The 23,057-nt window shown below is 36.2% G+C and overlaps 2 protein-coding genes across 4 annotated transcripts in view; both read right to left on the bottom strand.

The window, feature by feature from the left end:
- Positions 1–224: 224 nt before the first annotated feature.
- Positions 225–3,896, bottom strand: LOC104589948 (protein SMAX1-LIKE 3-like). Its single transcript, XM_010248432.3, has 3 exons — positions 2,543–3,896; positions 1,700–1,943; positions 225–1,597 (listed from the first exon to the last, which is right to left on the bottom strand). Exons 1-3 carry the CDS (start codon positions 3,751–3,753, stop codon positions 431–433), a joined length of 2,622 nt encoding a protein of 873 aa, XP_010246734.1. The 5' UTR covers positions 3,754–3,896; the 3' UTR covers positions 225–430.
- Positions 3,897–15,115: 11,219 nt separating this feature from the next.
- Positions 15,116–23,057, bottom strand: part of LOC104589941 (protein TRANSPARENT TESTA 9-like) — a 55,980-nt gene continuing 48,038 nt past the window's right edge. For all 3 annotated transcript variants that reach the window (XM_010248424.3, XM_088889908.1, XM_088889909.1), the window contains 3 exons: positions 18,181–18,328; positions 17,922–18,088; positions 15,116–15,491 (listed from right to left, as the gene is read on the bottom strand). In XM_010248424.3, coding sequence (XP_010246726.1) covers positions 15,231–15,491; positions 17,922–18,088; positions 18,181–18,328 — 576 coding nt within the window. In that variant the 3' untranslated portion in view covers positions 15,116–15,230. The remainder of the gene's footprint in view (positions 15,492–17,921; positions 18,089–18,180; positions 18,329–23,057) is intronic.

Raw genomic sequence — 23,057 nt, 5'->3', positions numbered from 1 at the left:
TGACAAAGAAACACTGACTTCCAGATTTCCAACCCATATATTTGACAGAAAGGAACAACAAATGAGGGGAAGAAAATTATTCTTTCTGTTATATGAATGCAACTCATTCACCCAAAATGGATAACAAACAAAAATCTTCCTGTGGAGAGAGACAAAAGGAGAAAATAACGGAATAAACGGCCATTGAAAACCCAAAGAAGAAAGAAAAAAAAAGGGAGGTCAGAAACCAATTACAATAAGATGATGATGATAATATACATGTAGTTCTACATGGCGAATTCCTTCTTCCATATTCATTCAAAGGAAATATTCAAGAATTTGTCATGGAGGAAAGAAAATAAAAAAAAAAACTGAATCTCGGGCTAAGAAACAAAACTACAAGCCGAAGAAGATGTCTACACTGGTTCTATTTTTCTTTTTTTTTTTTTTTTTACAATTCCTGTAATTTGAAAATTATCCGTCTATCTACTGATTCAAGAAGTCCAATGTCGTCAATGGACTGATCATCGATGTTATCTTCTTCGACAGAGAGATTCAAATCCAAGGAGACACATGGGCTTGTTTCCTTCTCACACTCGGCCGCACTCTTCTCTTTTTCTGTCGTCTCACTGGATTTCTGCTTAATGGGAGGAGAGCAGGCTCTCGATCTTGAGCTGAAGCTTTCACAATTCAAAATGACAATGGCATCAGTGAGACGGACTTCTTCACCAATGGAATTTGTGACTCTCCCACTTTCAATTGCATTCTTAATACCCAACTGAGAACAGTAATCAACCTGCTCTACGTCTTCCATTAAAAAGACACGGTGTGGATTGCTGCAAACTGCTTCAGCAAACCTCTCGAGATAGCTGCAACTTGACTCATCTCTAGATCTTTTGTTTCTGAAATCATCCGTGGAATCGGCCCTTGTTGATGAGAATCTGCTCAGACCGATTGAGATAAAGTTATTCTGAGAACCAAAAACAAGGCCAGCCAACTCTCTTGCAATCTTTTCTTTTCCTTCGACATCAACACCATGGAAGAACAACCAAGTGTCCTCTTTGGCCTCACTGTTTCTCAGCTTCCCTTTCCTTCTTATCATTCCGGACCTGCACTGAAGAATGGTGCTTGCAATTTCAGGAATTATGTCTTTCTGCCATGGAACCTTTTGCTCCAACGCATTACATAGGGTCTTCAGGTTCTCAGCATTAAGTTCCTTGAATCTGTGAAGGTACTCCATTTCCATTGCATCACTAGAAGAAGCTGAATTAGGGGTGGAGTTATGGTTAGAGTTGGGATTGGATAAGAGAGACGGTTTTGGCTCCCGGTGATCTGGAATGTACATTCTTAGATTTGGGTTGAAGCTCTCATCAACCCCAGTTTCGCAGATCCAGAAATGGTGCTCCCTCCATGATTGTTTGGGTTCAATAACGACAGGCCAGCCATGGTTAGGCTGGTGCAAGTTAGAGTAGTGCTCATGGGAAGAGACTGAAGTAGAGGAAGAAGGTGAGATCGAAGAAAAATTTAGGGTTCTGTCGGCGGGTGGGTTGTGGTGCTTGTGGATTGAACTGCAAATTGAGTTCCACTTCTTGCAGAGATCTTTGACTTGGACACAGTCCTGATAGAAAGAAAGGAAAAAGAAATCAGATTTCAGACATGCATAAAAATGACATATTTAACGTTTTAGCTTTAAGTAGTAAATTAAGCTTACTAAGATTACCTGATCATTACTGGTATTTCTTTTGCTCTCGTTCTTGTACTGTTGAAGCCATGAAGGTAAGCTTGAGGTGCTGGAAGTTGTAATAGAGTCATGGTTATGACTACTGCTTGTTAGGCTTCGAACTTCTGTCTCGAACTTCGCTGAGCAATCGCTGCAGCAAGTGAGTTGTTTCTCTGCACCTTCAAGCAGGGGCCAACCGGGAGCATCTACAGTTCTCTTACTTCTGAATTGGCCTTGCGAGTCACTGAGAGGAAGGATAAGAGCATTTGGTTAGCCATTTTGTACAGAAGATTGACAACGTTGTTAACTATTTCAAATTTTCATATAATTTAATTAAAGAGCAGTTCTTTTTTTTTCTGGGGAGAAATTAAAAATATATATGGCACAATATTAAAACATGAGGACTTGAATACATGTAGTTATATAAATTTAACAAGATCACTCAATGAGCAATTTATCCAGGTAAAATTATTTGAATTCCGTTTTATTTTATTATTAGTTCTTCATATAGTTTAAAAAATATATAAAGCAAGTAAAGGCAAGTTACAGTACTCTTTAAACCATTTGAAATCCTTGATTCCAAACAAATAAGTAAATAAATAAAGATAATAATTATTCTATTTTTCTTTTTTCATTTATTCAGAAAGAAAGCATGGACGGGTTCCTACTGACTCACTGTGATACATAGAAGCCTACCCTTCAAAAATCTAAAATTATAACCTTCGTCCTATCAATTAAAAAAAATAAAACATTAAATTTTAATTCTGCCAAAGGGGAGGAAGATGAAAGAATAGCCAGAATACGACAAAATTCAATCTAGACAAAACGTAAATGAATTTTTACCTTTCAGACCTGAGACTTAAGCCCAAGCCTCCTGCAGGAATTGTAAGAGGATGAAGGTTCCAAATAGTCTCCAAGGAAGGCTGGCCAATTCTGCATCTCATGTAAGTCTGGAAGGTTGCAATCCCCATAAGCCACAATCTTCCATTTTCTCCAAATCCACACATCAACCTGCCAAGCTCCATGATCATGTGCTCTATAGGGCAGTAGTAGTTCCTACCTTGCTCACCAGAACTAGCCCTAACTTCAGCAGCCCATTTGAGATCACCCAAATACAAAACGGCTCCTCTATTGACATAGCTTTTCACCAGGCATCTGAGTTCCCCAAGCTTCTGTTCAACTTCCTCCTTTGAGAGATTCCCAAAAGGGTAGAGGGGAAGGCTTATAAACTGCACATCTCTCAAAGCTTCAGGAACCTCTCCCTTCTCAACCTTATCCATCACTCCTCTAACTACACCCTCAGCAGTAGCCAGACACTCTCCTACAATAACCGTACTTCTCCTTCTCCTATGCATCAAAGTCTCCAGGACGCTCACCACATCTTCACTCCTAACATGATCATCTAAAGGTCTTGGTTTGCTGACTTTCATTCCAATAAACGACTGACTCAAAGGAGGAGATTGGGGGACAGTACTCCCAAGGACGATTAGAGAGTTACTACTTTCCTTGGACTTATTACCAACAGAAGGATTCTGAGAGCAGATCTCCAAAGAGACGGCTTGTTCCACATTGCTTTTCACCTGGGTACTAGAGAATCCGGCTTCTCTCATGACTCTACTAACACTTGGGTCATCTAGGATGGAGATTATAAGCTGTTCAATTTCTACTTTGACAGCCAGTAGGGGTTGTTGCTGGTTCTCAATGGAACCGCGGCGCTGGTGGGCTTGAGCCCGTTTGAAGGCCGCAACCAAGGCATTAGAGAGGGAAGGGTGGTGGGAATGAGGACCTAACATGGGGCTAGACGTGGATGCCGGCAAGCGGTTGAGAGCGACATTGAAGCAGAGCTCAAGGGCCTTGCACTGAAGAGGGTGGGAATGAGATTGAAGGCAAGCTGTTCGAAGGAGGCCAGTGGAGGAAGAGAGCATGGTATTCGCTACATGAAGAGGAGTCACTTGGGCATGGCCTCTCCGCCTTGCAAGGTTAACTGCTTGTTTTACGACGGTTGCGGCCTCTGCTGTTAGAGCCTGTTGCACGGTGCAACCTCCTGCTCTCATCTCTCTTTTTCCTCCAACTCCAAGTTGTATAGCACGTCGTACTAGCTAGCTAGAAAACTAGTAGCAGAAGGAGAGGCGCGGCTTATATGCTGACGATCTATCGGTTAAGATCAGGGAAGAGCTTGTTGGGGTTTTATCATAGAAGTACTACTACAAGGTCTCATTAATTTGGATAAGAATCGAAGATAGGCCAGGAGACTAGCTAGGCTGCTGCACAAGGGATGGAATGGATTTGTAAGTATAACTTTTGGGTTATTGGAAACCAAAGGAGAGAAGTGGGGGAATCGAGAGTGTGTTGATGATTATATTGCAGGTAGATAGATATATAGGTTGTAAATCTATTCGGCTCTGTTATATATTAATATATATTTATGAGTTGTTTGTGTGTGGTTAAATTAATTTGAGACTGAGGGAGGGTGTGTGACATTTTAGAATGGCATGCTGGCTGTTCTTTTCTTGTTGGTGAGGGAAAATTTGGGGTCCAAAGTCGATTTTGTAGTGGAAAGTGGATTGCATGTGCTGACAAGGAGGACGAATGCAGTATCAAAGGCAACTCAGCTTTGCCTCTCTCTCTCTCTCTTTATTTTTCTCTCTCTCCTTCTCCCTCTCCTTTATATATGTAGTATAATATTGTTAAGGAATTAACCTCAGTATTAAACAAAAGGCTTTTTCTCTGTATAAACTTGGAACTATCTGTTGGCTTTCTTTGTTTTGTATTGTACCCCAAAGCCCGAAATCAATCATGTATTTATCAGAATCTGAGGAGATTAGTTAAATAAGAGTTAAGCAACTTGTCACACAGGGAGGCGGGCCCAACTTCCCAACTTCCTTTCCATCTCTCTCTCCTCCGCCAATTCCGAGGACCTGAAAAGAGGCGCGGACTGTCTGTCTGAAGGAATCGGGAACTGTGTACGTTTTCTTCTGGACTCAAATACAAGGAATAAAGCGTCCTTACTATGTTATGTTATGGATCACAAACTTGACACTTGAATGCATGAGAACTCAGATCGAACCTTGCTCTCTCTCTCTACATTAGTCTGTAAAGTTTGGCTTTTGGACCCCCTTTATTTCAAGAGAAAATAAATAAACAACACCAATGGCTGAAAGAACAACTCAGAAATAATTTCCAAGGCAGCCGGAAGAAGAAAATGTGCCCACCCAATCATGCAGCCATGTATATATATGTGACCATGTAAGTACATTCTGTACAGACCAAATGCGACTAAGTTTTGTGGCGATTTGATTTAAATCTTTCAAAGGGCCCCTATTGGATAGTCTGATCCAATAATTCCTTCAATCAATTAATTGAAATCATGGTAAATTATTTTTTCCTTTTTTTTTACTTTCCACTTGATCAATCAAACGATTTGATGCCTGATGATATGCTTATATTCCTAAAACGATGCAAGTAGAATTTGCAACATTTTTAGAAACCACATTAATGGAAAAAATAAGACACTAAAAGAAAGTAAGTGATTTAATTGGAACTCCATTACAAAAAAAGTTGATGTTTGAACTGACCAATTACTATATAGAAATGGTTTTAATTTGCTCTATTTAATTTGATGTCTTCTTTGTCTTCCTTTATTTATACTGAATAATCAGTATCAGTGTGTAATCAGAAATAGTTCTTTCATTGAAGTATATGTCTGTAATTCAATCAATATGGGTGATGATTTGTCTTTTCATTAGGGATTTTCCCTATTTGTCAGTAACAAGACCTTTTTGCATCATGAGCTCTTGCTAATGTTTCTTGGTTAGACTATTTTTAGCGCTGGTACAGGAGATGTGTGGTACCATTTTAGTATATTAACAACATCAAATCAGTTGAAGGAAATTCTCCATCAACATTAAGGATTTTTTATCACTTTGTCAAACCAATATTTCATTTTTGTTATCTGTATGATGAAAAGCAAAGGCTAGTAGGTATCGCTCAAAATAAATATATATCCAAAAGATACAATATGATTCTAACTAAAGCATCCTTGAGATCATTCAAGACAAATGCTAAAGTTGAAATCCTATCCATTGCTTTTATATTTTATTGAGTTACCATCAAGTGATGCTTTATAATAAAAATCTGAGAATGCATCTTGAAAATACAACCCTTGGAACCATTTGGAATGAAATTTATGGTATGAGAAGTCTTTTGGGCTTTATCAGCTCTCTTATTCTTTCTAGCTTTTTATTTTTCTGCTACTTACCATATTCAACATCAATTATATATTATTCCAACTTTGAAATTCCCTTTGGCATTTATACCATTATTTGAGTTGTATTTAACTATAACAATATAATATGATGGCAATAATACAAAGCTGTGCGGTTAAATCCTTTAAAATCTGCATTTGTTGTTCAAAGAGTTTCTTTATCTTTTTTTTTTCCTGAAAAGAACATTATACAATGAGTGATCTATGAGGTGCTCTCCCCTTAAATAGCATGCCTATCATATCCATTGAATGGGACTTTCATAAGAAACCACTTATTGGAAAAACCAACCAGTTCAAAAAGATTTCACCACCTGAATTGTAAAGATGTAAATAGGGGTGCAACTTGGGCGGGCCCAGCCTGAGCCCGAACTGATTCAGCCTAAAATTTTACATGGATTGGACTTGAATTTTTGGTCCTTGGGCTTTTTTATTTTTCGGTTTGGGTTCGGGCCTAGCCCTTAGGTAGCCTGAACCCGGCCTGAGCCTGGTCCAACAATATTCATTCATACACATATGTATACGTATGTAATTTTGCATACGTATTTACTGATATACATATATATTTGCATACATATTTACATATATATAGACATATATGAATACATATTTCCATAAATGCATATATACATGTATAATTTTAGAGCGAGTTCATTGACTAACCTGAGGTCAACCTAGGCCTGGGCCCAAGCCCAACCTGATTGCATCAAATTACAGTGTAGGCTGGGCTCGGGTTGAGAAGATCAGACTTGACCTCGGGATCAGGCCTTAAGCCCAAATTTTAGGGTTGGGCCTAGGTTGACCATATACCTGACCCAGTCTGCCTGACTTGCACCCCTAGCTGTAAACTATTTTTGGAGCTTTAACAATAAATTAGTTCCACTGATATGGTTTCTAAAAACACATAATAAAAAATAGGAAGAAGAACAACCGAAGTTATCTCATCATGTTGGTTTTTAGAGTTAATACTCTTTAATGATGTGCATTCCCCTTAGGCTTAGTTTGGGAAAGAGTACCAATACAAATATGTAGAGTGCAAAACCTTGTGTTTTGTATTATTTTGTTTGAATTTGTACTGTACATTTTTGTATTTATACTCTTTCCAAACTGAGCCTTAACGGCAATACTTCTCAATTAAAATCTTCACTATGTAGAAATGAAGCTTTATATTTTAAGTTCATATGACATGTTCTCCATGCATTACTAAGTTCACATAATATCTGTGTTTTTTACTGCCAAACTCACCACTTCTTTGGTTAGATGTCCAAATATTAAGTTGTTATGAGAGATTTTTAAATTTGGTATTCCAATTTTATTTGTAAATATCTATTGATCTGTTTCTCATCAACTATATTATATATCTTTATTACCAAAAAGGAGAAAACAATCTCCTTAAAACAAACCAAAAGGTAATCTTGATGGAAATAGTAGTGGAAAGTAGGAAACCTTATTGAATGAGGTTTTCATTGATTGAAGAGTACATGGAGTTTAAATATGACATTTCTGAAAGAAATAAAAACTTAACGGCTGTATAATTTAAGTGGGTGGCAAACTTAATTATGACTGGTTTACTTTTATGACATATATTCTAAATATATCATGTTAGTCACCTTCTGGGCATGTTACAATATATACCTATCGATTAGAATGCATAAAAACTGGGGAACAAAAATCAAACAATATATTGATATAAACAAGATCAGACCCAAGTTGGAAGATTATGGTTTGGAGTAGATGGACTAACTAAGAAAATATTAAAACACGCAGAGCTCCATTAACTGAAAAATATGGACCTGATAAGTCTTATAATCAATTATGACAAAGTAGTTTTTCATTGCACTTGGGATAATTAAAAAAAAACATTTAGAGAATTTCAACTTTTTTCTTTTTCTTTCTTTTCCCAACGGGTAACCCTCCCCCAAACCCATAAACACCCCCTGAAAACTAGGTGAAGGTGGGATTCAAAGCCAAGTATCTGCTATAACCAGCCAGATACCTAACCAGAAGGCTAGCAGCTGACACCTTTGGAAACCACATAGTAATTGAAGTAAATGGATATTCCAAATTCAGGTCAATGTCCATAGTTTGGTTTAGCTTATCAGGATGGCATATAGTTGCAAACTAGCTCCAAGTCATATCTTGATTGCTAATAGTCCCAATTAAATGCTTGAGCAAATACTTTCCTGGATTCACTAGAATACTCAATCTAGATAACACCCTTTTACATAGAAAACATGTTTTATTGCATGGTTATTATATATATTGACAAAATTGAATGGAAACATAAATTAAGTAATTTGCAACCATTTCAAGGAAAAATGTAATATCACTATAAAGTTTTCATGTCTGAGTTGATAAGCATTTATGCTATTTTCACCTACAAATGATAGTTAATATTTAAATCTGAATCATGAAAACGAGCAGATATATAGACATATAAATTCTATGCTAAATGAAGTACAGGGTCATAAGTGGACTTATTCAAAGAAACCTAGGAATAATGGGAAAAGCTTGGCTGTTTGGAAAAAGCAGCATGGGCTGTTTTGAAGCTTCATGTGCATGTCATGTTACATGGGTTTGGGGTAAAAAGATTAATTGCAATCCATAATCTTTGATTTTAATTAAAAAGAGAGGTAAAGAACTAAGTGGGGTAACATGTCATGTGCAGGAAGCTTCAAAACAGTCTAAGCTGTTTTTTCCCAACAGCCAAGCTTTCTTTAGAGTAGCACCAATAAGTGATAAAGTGAGGGGAAATAGAGCCAGATGCATGGTTTAGCCACATAAGAAGGAGACTATCCATGGCACCAATTATAATTAAGAAGTGATCTGTTAAAAATTGAAGGACTAGAAGAGCTAGCTGGAGGCAAACAAAGAATAAGGACTTAGTTTGAAGTAGTAATAATAAGAAATGTTTTGAGGTCTGACAATTTAAATGGATATAACATTAATTAATAAAATGGAAATGCTGAGTTGGATTTATGTAGCCAACCCAATATAGTTAGGACAAGGCTTGGCTTAGATGATGATATATGTGCAATATACATTAAAAATTATGTAATAGCTTAGTAGTATAAAATTATTGCCTTTGTATGCAATCTTCAAATAATGATAGTAAATATATAAGAATTTGCTGAGAAAAGATCATTTTGGTGATACTTTTATCATAAGAAAATCCATTCTTGCATTCACATTACCAAAGAGTAACATCATAGAAAAGATCATTTTCTACTTTTGATTTCCTCCAACTCCATCAATGTTCCATATTTCCATTCTTCATATTGTTCACCCTTGACTCAGGTTGGTCCGGGTTGCTTCAAATTAGATTTTTTATCCATTATTTTAACAATTTTTAATTTATATGATCTTGGGCAAGAAAAGCCCAAGAAGGTTTTGTTTTTGTTCCCTTCAATCTTCCCTCAGAATCACATCAGGATCTGCTGGTTACCTGTTAGAATTGGAGTGCACCTTTGAGTGTGTAAATACAGATGTATATTGTATTTACAGCAGTCATTACTTACATGTTTGAAGGTGCGTTCTTATTGGAGATCCAACAATGGATCCTGCTAATAGGTAACCAACAGATCATGAGTGAGAAGATATGAGGCAATTACTTCTAGTGGATCAAGATTTAGCACATAAAATAAACTTAACCTTTTCAAAATTAGCTTAATACATGCTTGTTACCTAACATGGAAATCATAAATAAATGTAGTTTCATAAAGTATGGAATTAACATTTATAGAAAACTTTCTACTCTCAGGGACTTATAAAATCCTTTTCAACCATAGTTAATACACCATAATTGAGGACTTCTAAACAATGGATATGACATTTGATGATTAGAGCAGAATGCTTAATTAAACAGGATTTCTATAACTAATCCCATATAGTTGGAACTTTGTTGAGTTTTGAGTCGATCGAGACGCTACTATATAGTTCATGCAATATTACAACAGACCTACATAATGGGTTTAAAACAGTCCGCACCAACCTATTAACAAACTTAACAGGTCAAATTAAACTTGCAAAGGAGGACCAAAATATGCAGAGATTTCTTTCTTTACATGTTCCTTTTATATCTATTTACTTCTATTAATTTGAAGGAAAAGGCCCAGTTGTTTGCTGTAAGATACTCCTAATTAAAATCACATCAAGATAAAAACTGGATATATTTCATGTACTAATCATGTTTTTTTTTTTTTTTTTTTAATTAGGTTCCAGTCAACAACAGTGTCCAGATTTTGGACCACATTCCTAATGGGTCTTAACCAATCGTCCTGAATTGGACCCGATTATGACTTTGTGGACTCATTTACTCAAAAAACAAAAATAGTAGTGGGTACAGGGGAAGGTCCACCGGTCGGTTCGTTTTTAAAGGAGTCTATGAACCAATGAATCTTCCCCGTGGCAAGATGGTTCAAGGCCAAAATGGGAACCGACCACATTTTCCTCTCCCTGCTCTTTATTCACAGAAACCAAACAAGTTTGGTGTTTTTCAATGCAAAATTAAAATATTGAAACTTTTAACCAAGACAAAGTGGATTATGAAGCTTAGGCTTGAGTGAGAATTTTTTGGCAAACCCAGAGGGTCCCCTTACCCTATCCAACAGAGAGATTGAATAGTCCACAAGATTCCTCCATCTGGCCGATTGAGTAAAACAAATGGGGATGGTCTACTCTAGGGAGCTTCTCTCTCTCTCCAATCAATATAACCCGATTAAGAAAGACAAAAGAAGAACCCATGAAAGGGCTTCCTCTCATTCTTCTGTTGGCTAGCTATGGGATTTCATGGTCGAATCTGCTTTGCTAGGGTCCTCGTTTGGTGACTGGTCTTCTTCCTTGGCGTGCCTTAGCTTTGCATAGAAAGGAGAGCTCCACCACCACCAATACCTTATTGGTGGTGTTAAAGCAAAACCAGCACCAATTGATTATTAATTATATAACAAACTAAGTTCCCTTACACACCAAACGAGAGATCTGGCCTTCATTCCTCAATCATCTTCGGCTTTACTTGTTTCCCACAAGACCCACCGATTTATCACGAGTCCCCACAACAGATTAGTGTGCACCCTAAATCCCAAATGCTGTCGTCCTTAGTGTCCCAGCAGTAGGAGAAAAGTGATTTTTCCAAAAAGAATGAAGAAAACATCATTGAGATGCAATTTTTCAAAGGCCCAACAGATATGTTCATTGATAGAAAAACGGAAATATCTCATGACAACTACGCATGAATAGCACCCAGAAGTTCGTAGCCACTGGAACAACGATATAGGAATGTTTTTTACTCATAGGGAGCCCAAGGAAGCATTAATTAGTACATGTCTTTGATATGATATGACATGACCTTGGCCTTGTAATGGTTGAGAATATATATATATATATATATATATATATAATGCTTCCAAGTTCCAACTCTGTAATCAATCTCTCTGTATGTCTGTGTGTGTGCGTGCCTTCTTTGCACTACTTCAACTCTGAGACGTACCACTTTAGCTAGGAGTTTGGACCACTATAATTTCTGGGCAGGTCTTCATACAGACTTCTGGGTGTTTATATGAGTTTTTAACACTTTCCATCTTATACACTCATCTTTTTGAGTGTTCACATGCAGCTTAAGCCGGATCAGACCGGAATCTCATGGTTGAAAGTTGAAACACAGTCCACCATCTAAAATCATTTTAGCTCAATGAAGTTGATCAATGGGTTCAATCTCCATGTGCAGCAGGTCCTCTTCTTTACTGGTGAGTCTTCTTAGTCTCAGTCAAAAAGTCTACATATCTCCATTGGTCTAAAAAGACATCAAAAGGACACCAAATAATTTGAAGGCAATTAAAGCACTCTCTGCAGTGCTAGAAAAGGAGTATTTGAACGAAGAAAAGAAGGGAAAGAAACAGTTACACATTGAGAAACCCTCTTAACCAACTTTTTTTTTCTTTCATCCATAACGGTTGCTTGCCAATATTGTAAGCCTTTGTAAGCCTTGGGCCTTGGGGGCACCATGAGATGCGTATTAAAGTGAAAATTATAGGGTTTTCTTTTTTCTTCAGTCTCCATCAAACTTTGCGCAGATCCAAATGACAATAAGCCCTCATCCACTTCTTTCATTTATAGAGTAAAGCATCCTCATAAATGCAGCATTAAAAAGTAAAATATGGCATTATCTGCTATAAAGTAGCGCTCATTTAATGCTTTAGGGTTTCAAATAGGCATCTTTGTGTTTATACGTGGCCATGTGGGCAAAAGCAATATCTTAGAGAGAGAAAGAGAGAGTACTGTATGTGTTAGTGTTTGGCTGTGCATACTTTAAAGAAAGAAAGAAAAAGGCTCTCTAACTTTGAAATGACAGCCTTGTTAATATAAAGGTGATGGAATTACGTACCACACACTCCTTTCTCCAAAAGCTTACACTATTTTATTTCTAGTTTTTTCACCCATAAACATGCTTGTGTTTCATCACCGATTTAAAAGCCAAAGGACGAGAATATTGTACATGGATACTGTTTGTCTCTCAAAGTTCAAATAGGATAGCCATTTTAACTGTCCAAAAAACCTAAAACATATATTATCTGGTCCAAACTTGGAGTACTATATGATCTACCTTGACCGAGTCTTAATTTCTGCGTTGCTGCTTTCTTATTTCAATGGTGTAGGGAATGGTCCACTACCCCTGAACTGTGGACCTTGTTTTCACTCTGTAAACGCGAATACCATTACAGGCATATTGCATGCAAAGGGGTTATGTTTTGACTAGAGGTTTTCCAAGTATCAACTCAGCCAGATGATCCAACCGTATGAGAGCAGAAATTTTGGTTAATTGGATTTACGAGGATCTAATTGAGGAATGTGAAAATGGTATTCACCTCGATCTTAAGCAAGTCTGAAGCACGAAACTTCTTTCTGCTTGGGCCTTGGAGGGACTGTTAATACAGATCATTAAGGGTAGAGAGTCCAATTCTAGCTAGTGAGTTGCTCTAGAGCGAGGCCTTGGGCAACTGGGTCCAATCCCTGCCTTAAAGTTCTAAATTTTAACCAAGGTTTTTAAAACCAGACCGGACAGGGAACCGTTCTGGGTCCAATTCCCAGGTAGAATGGTCCGGCCATTTGGTCCAAACGGACAGCCCACTGACAAAAAAAAAAAATGGTCAAAATCTGTTGTCTGGGTCGATAGTTCAATCGCCCAGTTCATTGATCAAATCAACGGTTTTTTGTCAAAAAAGTGATTTTAAGGTAAAACGAAATGAAACCGCTCAGGTGACCAGTTCCAGGAAATTAAAATCCAGTCCAGTTTTGAAAACAATTTTCCACATGAAAGATTCCTTAGACATTCAGCCTTTTGCTAAATGACTCAGCTGGCTACATGGCAAATTATTTGGGGCCGGAAATAGCTCTATAGCATCCTTTCCCTTTCATCTATTAATGGGCCAAGTTTAAGCGCTTAACTAGTCCCTGCCACAATCAACTCCCCTTTATGAGAAATTTTAATATTAAATGTTAAAAACTTCAAATGGCCATATTACTAATTCAAAATACAAATAGAACATGGAAGAATCAGTAGGTGGTGAATCCCTAATTGGATCATGCAGTAAGCTTCCTTACTGATCTGTCATATTTCTGCCACATAGAAGCATCACATGGCGAATCCGAGTTGTTCACCAAGTAGGTGGCTTCTGGATTGGCTACTTGTTAGGGCTGCAAAAGGTATATGTTTGTCTCAATTCGATTTCAAATTCAATCCCATGAAAGATATTGATCCGAATTTCATCCTTTTATAATTGGATCGAATATGGATCCACCCCTATTTTATCCAATAAAATCAGATTCAATTCAATTTAAACATATACACTCATATATAATTAAGATTTCTATTGTATCTATTTGTAAAATTGGTTTGAATGTTATGTTTTTACTAAATTTTCATCTATATATTTTTTATTCATTTTTCATAAAATATACTATCATTCATTAATAATTTGATCTTTTTTTTTTAATTTTTATTAACACTATTTAACATCCGGCTGCAATTGAAATATAAATCTGATGAATATGATCCGATTTGAATTTCAATATAAAGGAATCAAATTCAGATATATCCATATCCGGTTCATTTGATCTATTTGCAGCCCTACTAGCTACTACTAGCTCGACCAGCATGTGACATCTTCTGGTACGTCTTCAGGGGTTGTCTAGTATATATCCTCCTTCCCCATCAAGTTGTTTTTTTTTTTTTTTTTTGAATAGTTTTACCTAATTTTGAAACAGAAACTAGGCTGGATATGGGCTGTAAAATAGGTTCGGTGAATTTCCAGTCCAGGTAACAGTTAACAATTTAACATGGCCAAATATATTATTGTATATTTTTTGGATGCACAGTTTTACGTTGCATCTGTACAGTTATTTATTTATTTTTTCATTCTCTTTCTGGCATCTCTAACATACATGGTGGGAAGATGATGAACAAATTATCAAAACGTGAAAGCCCAAGTGTTTTTTCAACTGCTCTTGAGGGTGTTTGGCACGTCTTTCCTGAGAGCTTTTGGTCTGCCGGAAGCTCAAAAGAGAAAAATTGGTATTTTTCTGTTTGGTATCCTGTAGACCGGAAGACCTGAAGACTGCATGCAAAGATCGACATACCTAAAAAACCAAGAAGCTCGAAATCAAGCATTTGGTCTTTCCACACTTAAAATAGCCTTCCAATTGGTTCTTTACAACCCGGTAGACAGAAAACCAAACCGAAAAAATGTGATTAACTGGAATGATCAGTTCAGTATTTTTGAAAAACTGAAGGACCTTCAGTTTTCAGTTAATCTATAAAAAAATTGATGGTTAACCAAACTAACCGGTATATATATTTTTATGTATTTATTTATTTATTTATAATATATTATAAATATAAAAAAAAAAACAAAAGCCAAAGAACCAAACTGGTAAAATACCGAAACCGACCAGTGGTATCAATTCTTGGGAGGGGTAGATTGGATATGGTCTTAAACCTCAGGCATTCTTCTTTTTTATGCACAAAGTGGCTGCTCTGAGACTTGAACCCATATTCTCATGCTTTCTAGCCCGAGATACACCGAATAATGGCTCCATTTTGTAAAAGACCATCCTCTCTAGTTTGGGAGTAAGAGCAAAAACCTTTGTGGTAGAGTTACATATGGAAAAAAGATTTTTTTTTTTTTATTTGCTTTTCCTTTTTGGTAAAATACACAGTTTTAGTGAGCCAAAGATACAAAATACAAAAAAAAAAAAAAAAAGGTTCGCTCATTTATACTATCTGACAAATTTCTGAGAGACATCTTGGAGGAGCGGAGTTAGCAAGCTCTCAACAGAGGATCTTTGTTTGCTAATTTCTTTCAGTAACAATGAATGAGCAGCTTCACAAGCCTTGGCATCTGGAAAACCAAGCGTCCATTTTCCATCCATCACATGGTTATTGGAGTCATTTCTGCTGGCTGCCCTTGCATCAAGATTTGGGTCAAACTCTCTTATTCGTAAATGTAACCACATTGGATGATTGTCGTCTACCTTTGGCTGTTTCAGAAAATAGAGAAGAGTCAATTTATAGAAGTATGTGGTTTCTTTTGCAGCATTTGTTGCAACTTGTAACTTCTTAACAGTGACAAATACCAAAACTCAAATCCAACAATTTTTCTTATTTACTGCAGGTACTAACCTAGCATAAAAATTACATGGATCCATAAAGGGAAACATGATAGCCAACCGTAATGGGACGAAGGTAACCATGGGCCTAATATTAAGGAACATCAAGACCTTTTCAATAAAAGATGGTATGGACTAATGAGAGAAAAACGGCAACCTAGAATTACTTTCCCAGCATAATTGTCAAGGTGCCTAGGCAATTCTAGGCGACACTGGGGCACCTAGGCAAGAAGAATTTTATAATACAAAGAAGTAATTTTTGGCTAGTTCCCTAGTTTTATATACCATTCAGCATACATATTAATTGAAAAAATAGCAACTCTCTTTATTAAAAACATTAAATTTTCTCTAAAAATGTGGCATACCATTATACCTAAAAGATAAAAAAATCTTTTAAATTTATTATTTTCATTATTTTCAAAAATAATATTACTATAATCAATTATAAAAAAATAATACTACTATAATAAGTATTTAACAGACAAATTTCATATCAATTAGCAACTAAAGAATGCTATTAACTTTATATGATAAAAATTCAAGATGGAAAGTAAAATAGAAAAAAAAAGGATGCAGTTGCTGTTTTATTTAATTGAAGAGAAGGAGAATAGAAAAAAAAAAGAACCTTTATACTTCTATTATTTCTTTTTCTTTCTCAAGCGCTTTTGATCTTCTAAATTTCAATAGTAAAATATCAAAACAAAGTATAAATGATGTATTTTATATAATAGAATGTATTCACACACATATTAATAAGATGCATCAATATAAATGATATTATAATAAGGTGCCCACATTGTCATTTTTGTCGCCTAGCTGGCACCTAGTTGCCACAAGTCAAGGCATTTGGGCGAGGCAACCAGCCAAGGGTGCCTAGTTGCCTAGACGATGCCTTGACAACTATGTTTCTCAGGACTGTTAAATAGGAATCCAAGCAAGCACAAAAGTTGGGGCTAATTTGTGAACAAAAGCTAGGATTGATAAATGTTTAGACATTTAATAACTGGACTTCTCTCCAGGAACATAGATCCCATGACAATTAGCAAAAACAAGAGGATTTACAGAATTTAGACTCTTCCTATTTGGTTTCATAAAATTTTTAATTTATTTTAATTCAATTAGGAAACAGGAAGTAAACAATTTCTATACCGGACAGATCTCTCTGTACCTCAGTTACAAAAACACCATAGATCTGTTAATTTGTGCATTTGTAATGTTGTAATGCATGTATGGGTAAATGAGGGGCTGTCACTGATGAAAGCTGCAGGGGTGTCAGGCAGTGTCAAATAAAACTGTATAGGGTTGAAGTGTAAGATGCTATGTTCAATATTTTACATGCTTTCGTGGTAGCAATACAGAAATTTTCTGTACCATAGAATGACTTAAAAATTATTAATGATTGACTGTTATTTCATGTAGTTAATTAATTTTCTGTACTAAGTTAGAAAGCATTTTGAGGGTGGGCCTTGGTAGAAACAGTTAGGTTGCTCCATTGCAACCCAGGTGATCAGGGTTCAGATCTTGGAAACAGCCTCTCTGTGTATCTGCAGGGTAAGGTTGCATACATGAGTCTCTCCCCAGACCCTGCATTGGCAGGTTCTTGGCTGCCCTTTTTTAAGTTGGAATGTATTTTAGCCCAGAGAGTTGGCTTAAGTTAAGAACTTAAGATATAAATTTTTATGGTTTGCTATTGGAACTTGTAAATGCTAATAAGTTGTTGTCCTTCTGTTTTTTTATCCATTAAATCAAGTTCTAGTAGTTTTAAAGAAAATTGTTTATAAATACAAGTAGTGCCAAACACCCCTCATATATGACTAGACCATATGACGAGAGACTTTTGCAAGCAAGTGCAGGATCACTTTAATTTTAGTATGGTATCCATGAAAAGGAGTTTTGAGTATATATGATTTTTTTTTTTGTCTGGAGTCTAAATATGCAAAAGGTGGAGATGCATAATAACAATACCACCACCACCACCAGGTGAACAAATACGAGACAACTTAAAGGAGAGTGATTGTGGAACCCACAGAGTGAAATTGTTTTTTATTTTCTGATTTCAAAATCTCAAAAAAGTGACTGTAGAACCCATACATTGAAATCAAAACCATTGATAAGAAAGTTTTTGCTGCTTTTGAACAATTCCAATCTAAAGAATCACTGTAATTGTAACTGTCCATATTGACAAATACTACCTTAATATGTTGGTTTCATGAACAAATTTCTCAAAGTGAAATCAAACTTGTATTCAATATCAATGCTTTGGCACTAATACAAAAAGTAGGAACTGACTTATGGACTTACATTTAGCCCAGCCAATGGAGCAATAGCAATCACCACTCTTTGATGTGTATAGAGGGGAAGTTCTTCCGTGAGAAGTAACTTTCCAGAAATTCCATTCACAACTGGCACCATGTAAATCTCCTGAACCCCACTTTTTGAAAATGCAATTTTACAAGGAACTCTAGTACCTAAAACAATTTTGGAAGTCAATTATAGGAAGCAGAATTGTGAAGGAGAAAGCTACAATGAACCAATTAAGATTGAAACCAAAGGTGCCCACCTAAGTGCAGATTTGTCCCAGAGGTTGTGGGAGAAGCATCTACTCTTCTAGATAAACTCATAGAACTGTTTTCCAAGTGTGGTAGAGGATTTTCTAAAGGAACTCCTTTTGAGATAAATGCCTTGAGCTGATTATGGAGAAGAAAAACCTGTATATTTTATTGTTATGAGGACTTCAAAACAACAATAAACCTTGTTTTTGCAAGGGTAAGGTTCATTGGTAAATCAACAATAGATACATGCCTGAGAAAGATGAATGTTGGCAACAATGCTTGAAATAAAAAAGAAAAAAAAAAAAAAGAGATTCTTGAGTATTTGGAAGCTAACATACACACAAATAATAATAATATTAATATAATTTTTTTGGAAATTGTAAAGTATTTCATTAAAATCAAAAAGCCAAAAAATAATGAAACCCCTGTACAATGAGGAACTGAACAGAGGATATACAATTCTGCTATATACAACCCAATGCCCAATAATAATTATTAATAATATTAATTATTATTATTAACTATTAATTAATAATATTAATAATAACAATAATGTTGTAATGCTGTATTTTATTTATAATACAAATGTACTCCGGGACATAATTGTCCTTTTACCCAACTTTATGACACCCTAATATATATTAATTACACTTGAGAACCTTTTCAAACTTTTTGTTTCGTCTTTCTTTTTTTTTATGATAAATAAAAAAGAACATTTCATTAAAATAAAAAAAATATTACAATCAGATATATTGATGAGGAATCATCCAATAAAGAGAAAAGACAAAAAGAATTCTCTCAACCACCAACCCCTACATTCAGTCTCATCAGAAACTCAAATATTCTATTGTTTTCAACAGTCTTTTTGTACAAGGCAGCATCCTTGGTGCTTTCTCATCCAAGCTCTCCAATTGGTCTACCTGCTGCCAATAGCACTTCAACATAGAAAAAAAAACTGCTAGAGGCTTCTCCCCTTGTTTCAGATTATTGGTTTCTCCTCTTATTTGATAACTTCTAGCCACATTCATACCTTGGGAACAGGTTTCAGCCATAATTTCCCATATTTCTTTGTTGTCTCAATCCACATGAAGTTGCAGCCGATATGTGGCTTTATTGAATTCACAAGCTGGAGATGGCCAAATAATTCTCTTACATCCACTTTGAATGTGAAGAATCAGATTTCTCTGGTTTGGGATGATCCAATAATATATCCCAACTTGCCCCTACCATCAAAATAGATGCAAATTGATTGGGACCACTCTAAGGAGTGTTTCCAATCCCATCCAGCTTTACATTGGTAATTGAGCCCAAGGTCCGAACAACCGATTCCCCTGAAACCATTCCAGCATCCAAGACTTTCTTCAAATCTGTCCCCAACAACTCCATCAGGTCTGGCCAAGCAATAACACCTCCACTAACCTAAAAATAATGCTACTTCACCATAAGAAGTGACCTACAGTCACCTTACAAGCCTGCACTGACCAAAAACCACCTGAACCAAAACTGGAAAAGGCAAAAAACCGGTGCTGCAGTCAATAGACACTCTAGAAAACAAACCCAGTTGCTCTGCTCCCTCCCCAGACTCTTAACAGATCAAACAATGTCTAAAAAAGGCAGTCAGAACAAGTAATCAACATCCAGAAATCCATGATCAGGAAATCTCTAGTCTTCTTGGGCTCTAGGCAGAAATCTCTAGAGCTCTCTTTAGGCTTCAAAACTCAGACTGAAAAATCTCCAAAACCCTTCTTCCAATCAGATTATTCAATCTGTATTTGATCAGCAACTCACAGCCCTATACACCCTGTTGAAAATGCCCTGCCGCCTACTAGAGTGTGTACAACATAAACATAAGAATCAGAAACATAAACTTCTTCAACACTTCATATGAATGCACCGAGGTGGTTTTGTGCAGATGTTGTACTTGCTACTGCCTATGTGATCAATCAAATGCTGTCTCATATACTTCAATTCAAGGCTCCCCATTAATTCCTCTTTCCTCAGTATCCATTGTTCTCTAGTCCTATTTGGACTTTTGGATGTCAATGCTTTGTTCATGTCTTGCCTCCTTGTGGGAAGCTGGACTCTCATTCTATTTATTGTATCTTCCTTAGGTATTTGTCATCTCAAAAAGGGTACAGGTGTTATGACCCTATCTCTCAGAGAGTTTACATATCCATGGATGTTATGTTCTTGGACTGTTAGTCCTTGCTTTTATCCTGTCTCTCAAGGAGAGAAGTTACAAAGGGAGCTTCAGGACAGGTAAGTTCACCTTTCTTTGCTATTTCTGTGTTTAAGCCCATTTTTGTGTACTCTTGTTGCAAAAAGACTAGCATAAATCTCCAAGTGTGAACAAATCAGAAACAGTGCAACCTATGCCAACATGATCTCATGAGACAAATCTGAAGAGTAGTACATGTCCTATTCAGCTAGGTATTTCTCCTTCTAATTATCTTGATGTTCTTATTGCTCTTCGTAAAGGTACTTAAACCTGTACGACTAAGTATATCCAATTGCAAATTATACCACTTGTGATAACCTTTCTCTTTTTCATGCCTTTTTTTTACTATTTCTAGTACCTTCATTCCTAAAAATGTTACAAAGGCCCTTTCACAAAAATGATACATGGGACTTGGCAGATATTTCCTAAAGGGAAAGAGCCTATTGGGTGCAAACCGGTGTTTTCCTTAAAACATTGAGAAAATCGAACAATGGAGAGATATAAAGCCAAGTTGGTTGCCAAGTGTTACTCTCAAATGTATGGAGTTGATTACACAAACTTTTTCTTTGGTTGCTAAGATGAACTCCATACAGGTCCTTTCTCTGGCTGCTAATTTTGGTTGGCACCTATATCAGTTGGACATAAAAAATGCCTTTTTGTTGATGATATTGACATTAGACTCGTTGCCAGAAACTGGGAATCTGAAAATCAAAAGGTAAAGGCATTTCTACAGTCACAGTTTTAAGTAAACAATCTAAGCTTGCTAAATATTTACTTAGGGTTGAAGTTTCTAGGCTAGATAGGAGCATCTTCATCTACCAAAGTAAGTACATCCTAGATCTTCTCTAGATCACTAGAAAGTTAAGAGTCAATTTAGCTAATAGTACAATTGTGGTTAGTTACAGATTTGGGGAGAATGGATGCTAAGCTCTTGCTGATGCTAAGCAATTTCATAGGACTTTTTAGTAAGCTTCTATACCTCTTTATGACTAGACTAGACATTTCCTGTGCAATGGGAGTCCTTAGTCAATATGAGCATAGAGAATTTCTTTCTCTAAATATGGGCACTTAAGGGTAGAGGCATATATTGATGCAAACTGGGTTGGATTGGTTGATGACAGGAGATCCACTACAAATTATTGTACCTTTGTTGGAGGGAGTTTGGTGACTTGGAGGAGCAAGAAATAGAATGTGGTGGCTTGGTCTAGAGTAGAGGCTAAGTATTGGGCCATAACTTGTGGAGTGACTGAAATTTTATGGCTTAGGAATGTTCTTGCAGAGTTGGGGTTTGCTACTCAGCCTTTTATTTTTGGTAAAAGCGCTCACTCTACTACAACAACAAAGCTGCTAATAATATAGTTCACAATCTAATGCTACATGGAAGGACGAAGCATATCTAAAGACGATAAACACTTCATCAGGAAAAGATTGGAAAGAGGAGATTTTTACTCCTTATGTAGGCTCAAATGAGCAACAAGGTGATGCATTTTACTAAGGGTATATCAAGCATTTAACTCACTAATCTTTGTAACACGTTGGGGATAAATGATATATATGTCCCAACTTGAGGGGGAGTAGTGTAATGATGTGTTTTAACCAGTATTTTAAAAATTCCGTTGACCCGGGTGGTCAAACTGTTTGACCTGGAAACCGGTCATGTTCCTGGTTTCATTTATGCCCTAGGCTGATATTTTGGAAAAAAATTGTTGAATCGGTCAAAACAATCAGTGATTCAGATGGTTTAACCATTGAACCGTTTAGCTCGGTTAATGGTTTGCAGGTTGCCTTTCAAGCAAAAATAAAATAAATAAATAAATGACTGTATGTCCTACACTATATCCTGTTGAACCTATTCAATTATTCCCATTTCTCAAAAGTAGTTCTACTTTTTGTCTTTTCATTTCTCCTTTTCCAACACCTGTACTCTTCTTTCTCTCCCCCAAAACCAGGTTTACTTTTTTGCCTTTTTATGTTTCCTTTCCTTGCTACCATAATCTTCTCTTCATTTCCACTCTGAACCTACAAGCAATGACCTCTTCTTCCAATGGCGAACAAGACCGGTAAGATGGCTACCTCAAGACCTATCAGGGCAAAAAACAGATAAACTGTAGAGTGTGAATGATGACCTGCAATGGTGAACAAAATCAGCAATTATCCTCGAACGCCAAACATAAGTGATGAAGCAGTGACCAAAACAACAAAAGAAAGAGGGTTTTCCTCCGTCTATTACAATTTTACCACTTTTTTAGAAAATCTGTAGTTTGATTGCTTTGATACATTGATTTATATCTTTGGTCAATCTTACACTTTAATTGAATGAACAACAATTTTTGCATTTTGTATTTATTTTACATCTTCCATCATTCTATTACATTTTCAATCTGTAGGCTTTTTAATATAATTATTTCTGAAATTTTTATAATTTATATTTATAAATTTTAATATTTTATTTATGACATCACGAGTCGATCTGGATGGTTGAACCACTAACCCAATAACTGAGGTAACTGAGGCAAAAATGGTTCTGTTTCTAGGTCAGTTTTAAAACATTGGTTTTAATGCTGTATTTTGTAATACAAGTGTAAACAGGGGTATACTTGTCTCTTTACCCAACTTTATGACACTCTCATATATATTAACTAAGGCTATGTTTGGTATCAATGTCGT

This window comes from Nelumbo nucifera, chromosome 6 (assembly GCF_055504915.1).
Source record: "Nelumbo nucifera cultivar China Antique chromosome 6, China Antique-T2T, whole genome shotgun sequence".
NCBI lineage: Eukaryota > Viridiplantae > Streptophyta > Magnoliopsida > Proteales > Nelumbonaceae > Nelumbo > Nelumbo nucifera.
The sequence above is the reverse complement of the archived record's forward strand: the minus strand, read 5'-3'. Positions and strand labels throughout refer to the sequence as shown.

Excerpts from the sequence above, each read along its gene's own strand:
- LOC104589948 (XM_010248432.3), bottom strand. The coding sequence starts at position 3,753 with ATGAGAGCAGGAGGTTGCACCGTGCAACAGGCTCTAACAGCAGAGGCC. Across the intron at positions 1,944-2,542 it reads TTAAGTCTCAGGTCTGAAAG|TGACTCGCAAGGCCAATTCA; the intron begins GTAAAAATTCAT and ends CCTTCCTCTCAG. Across the intron at positions 1,598-1,699 it reads GAAATACCAGTAATGATCAG|GACTGTGTCCAAGTCAAAGA; the intron begins GTAATCTTAGTA and ends TCTTTCTATCAG.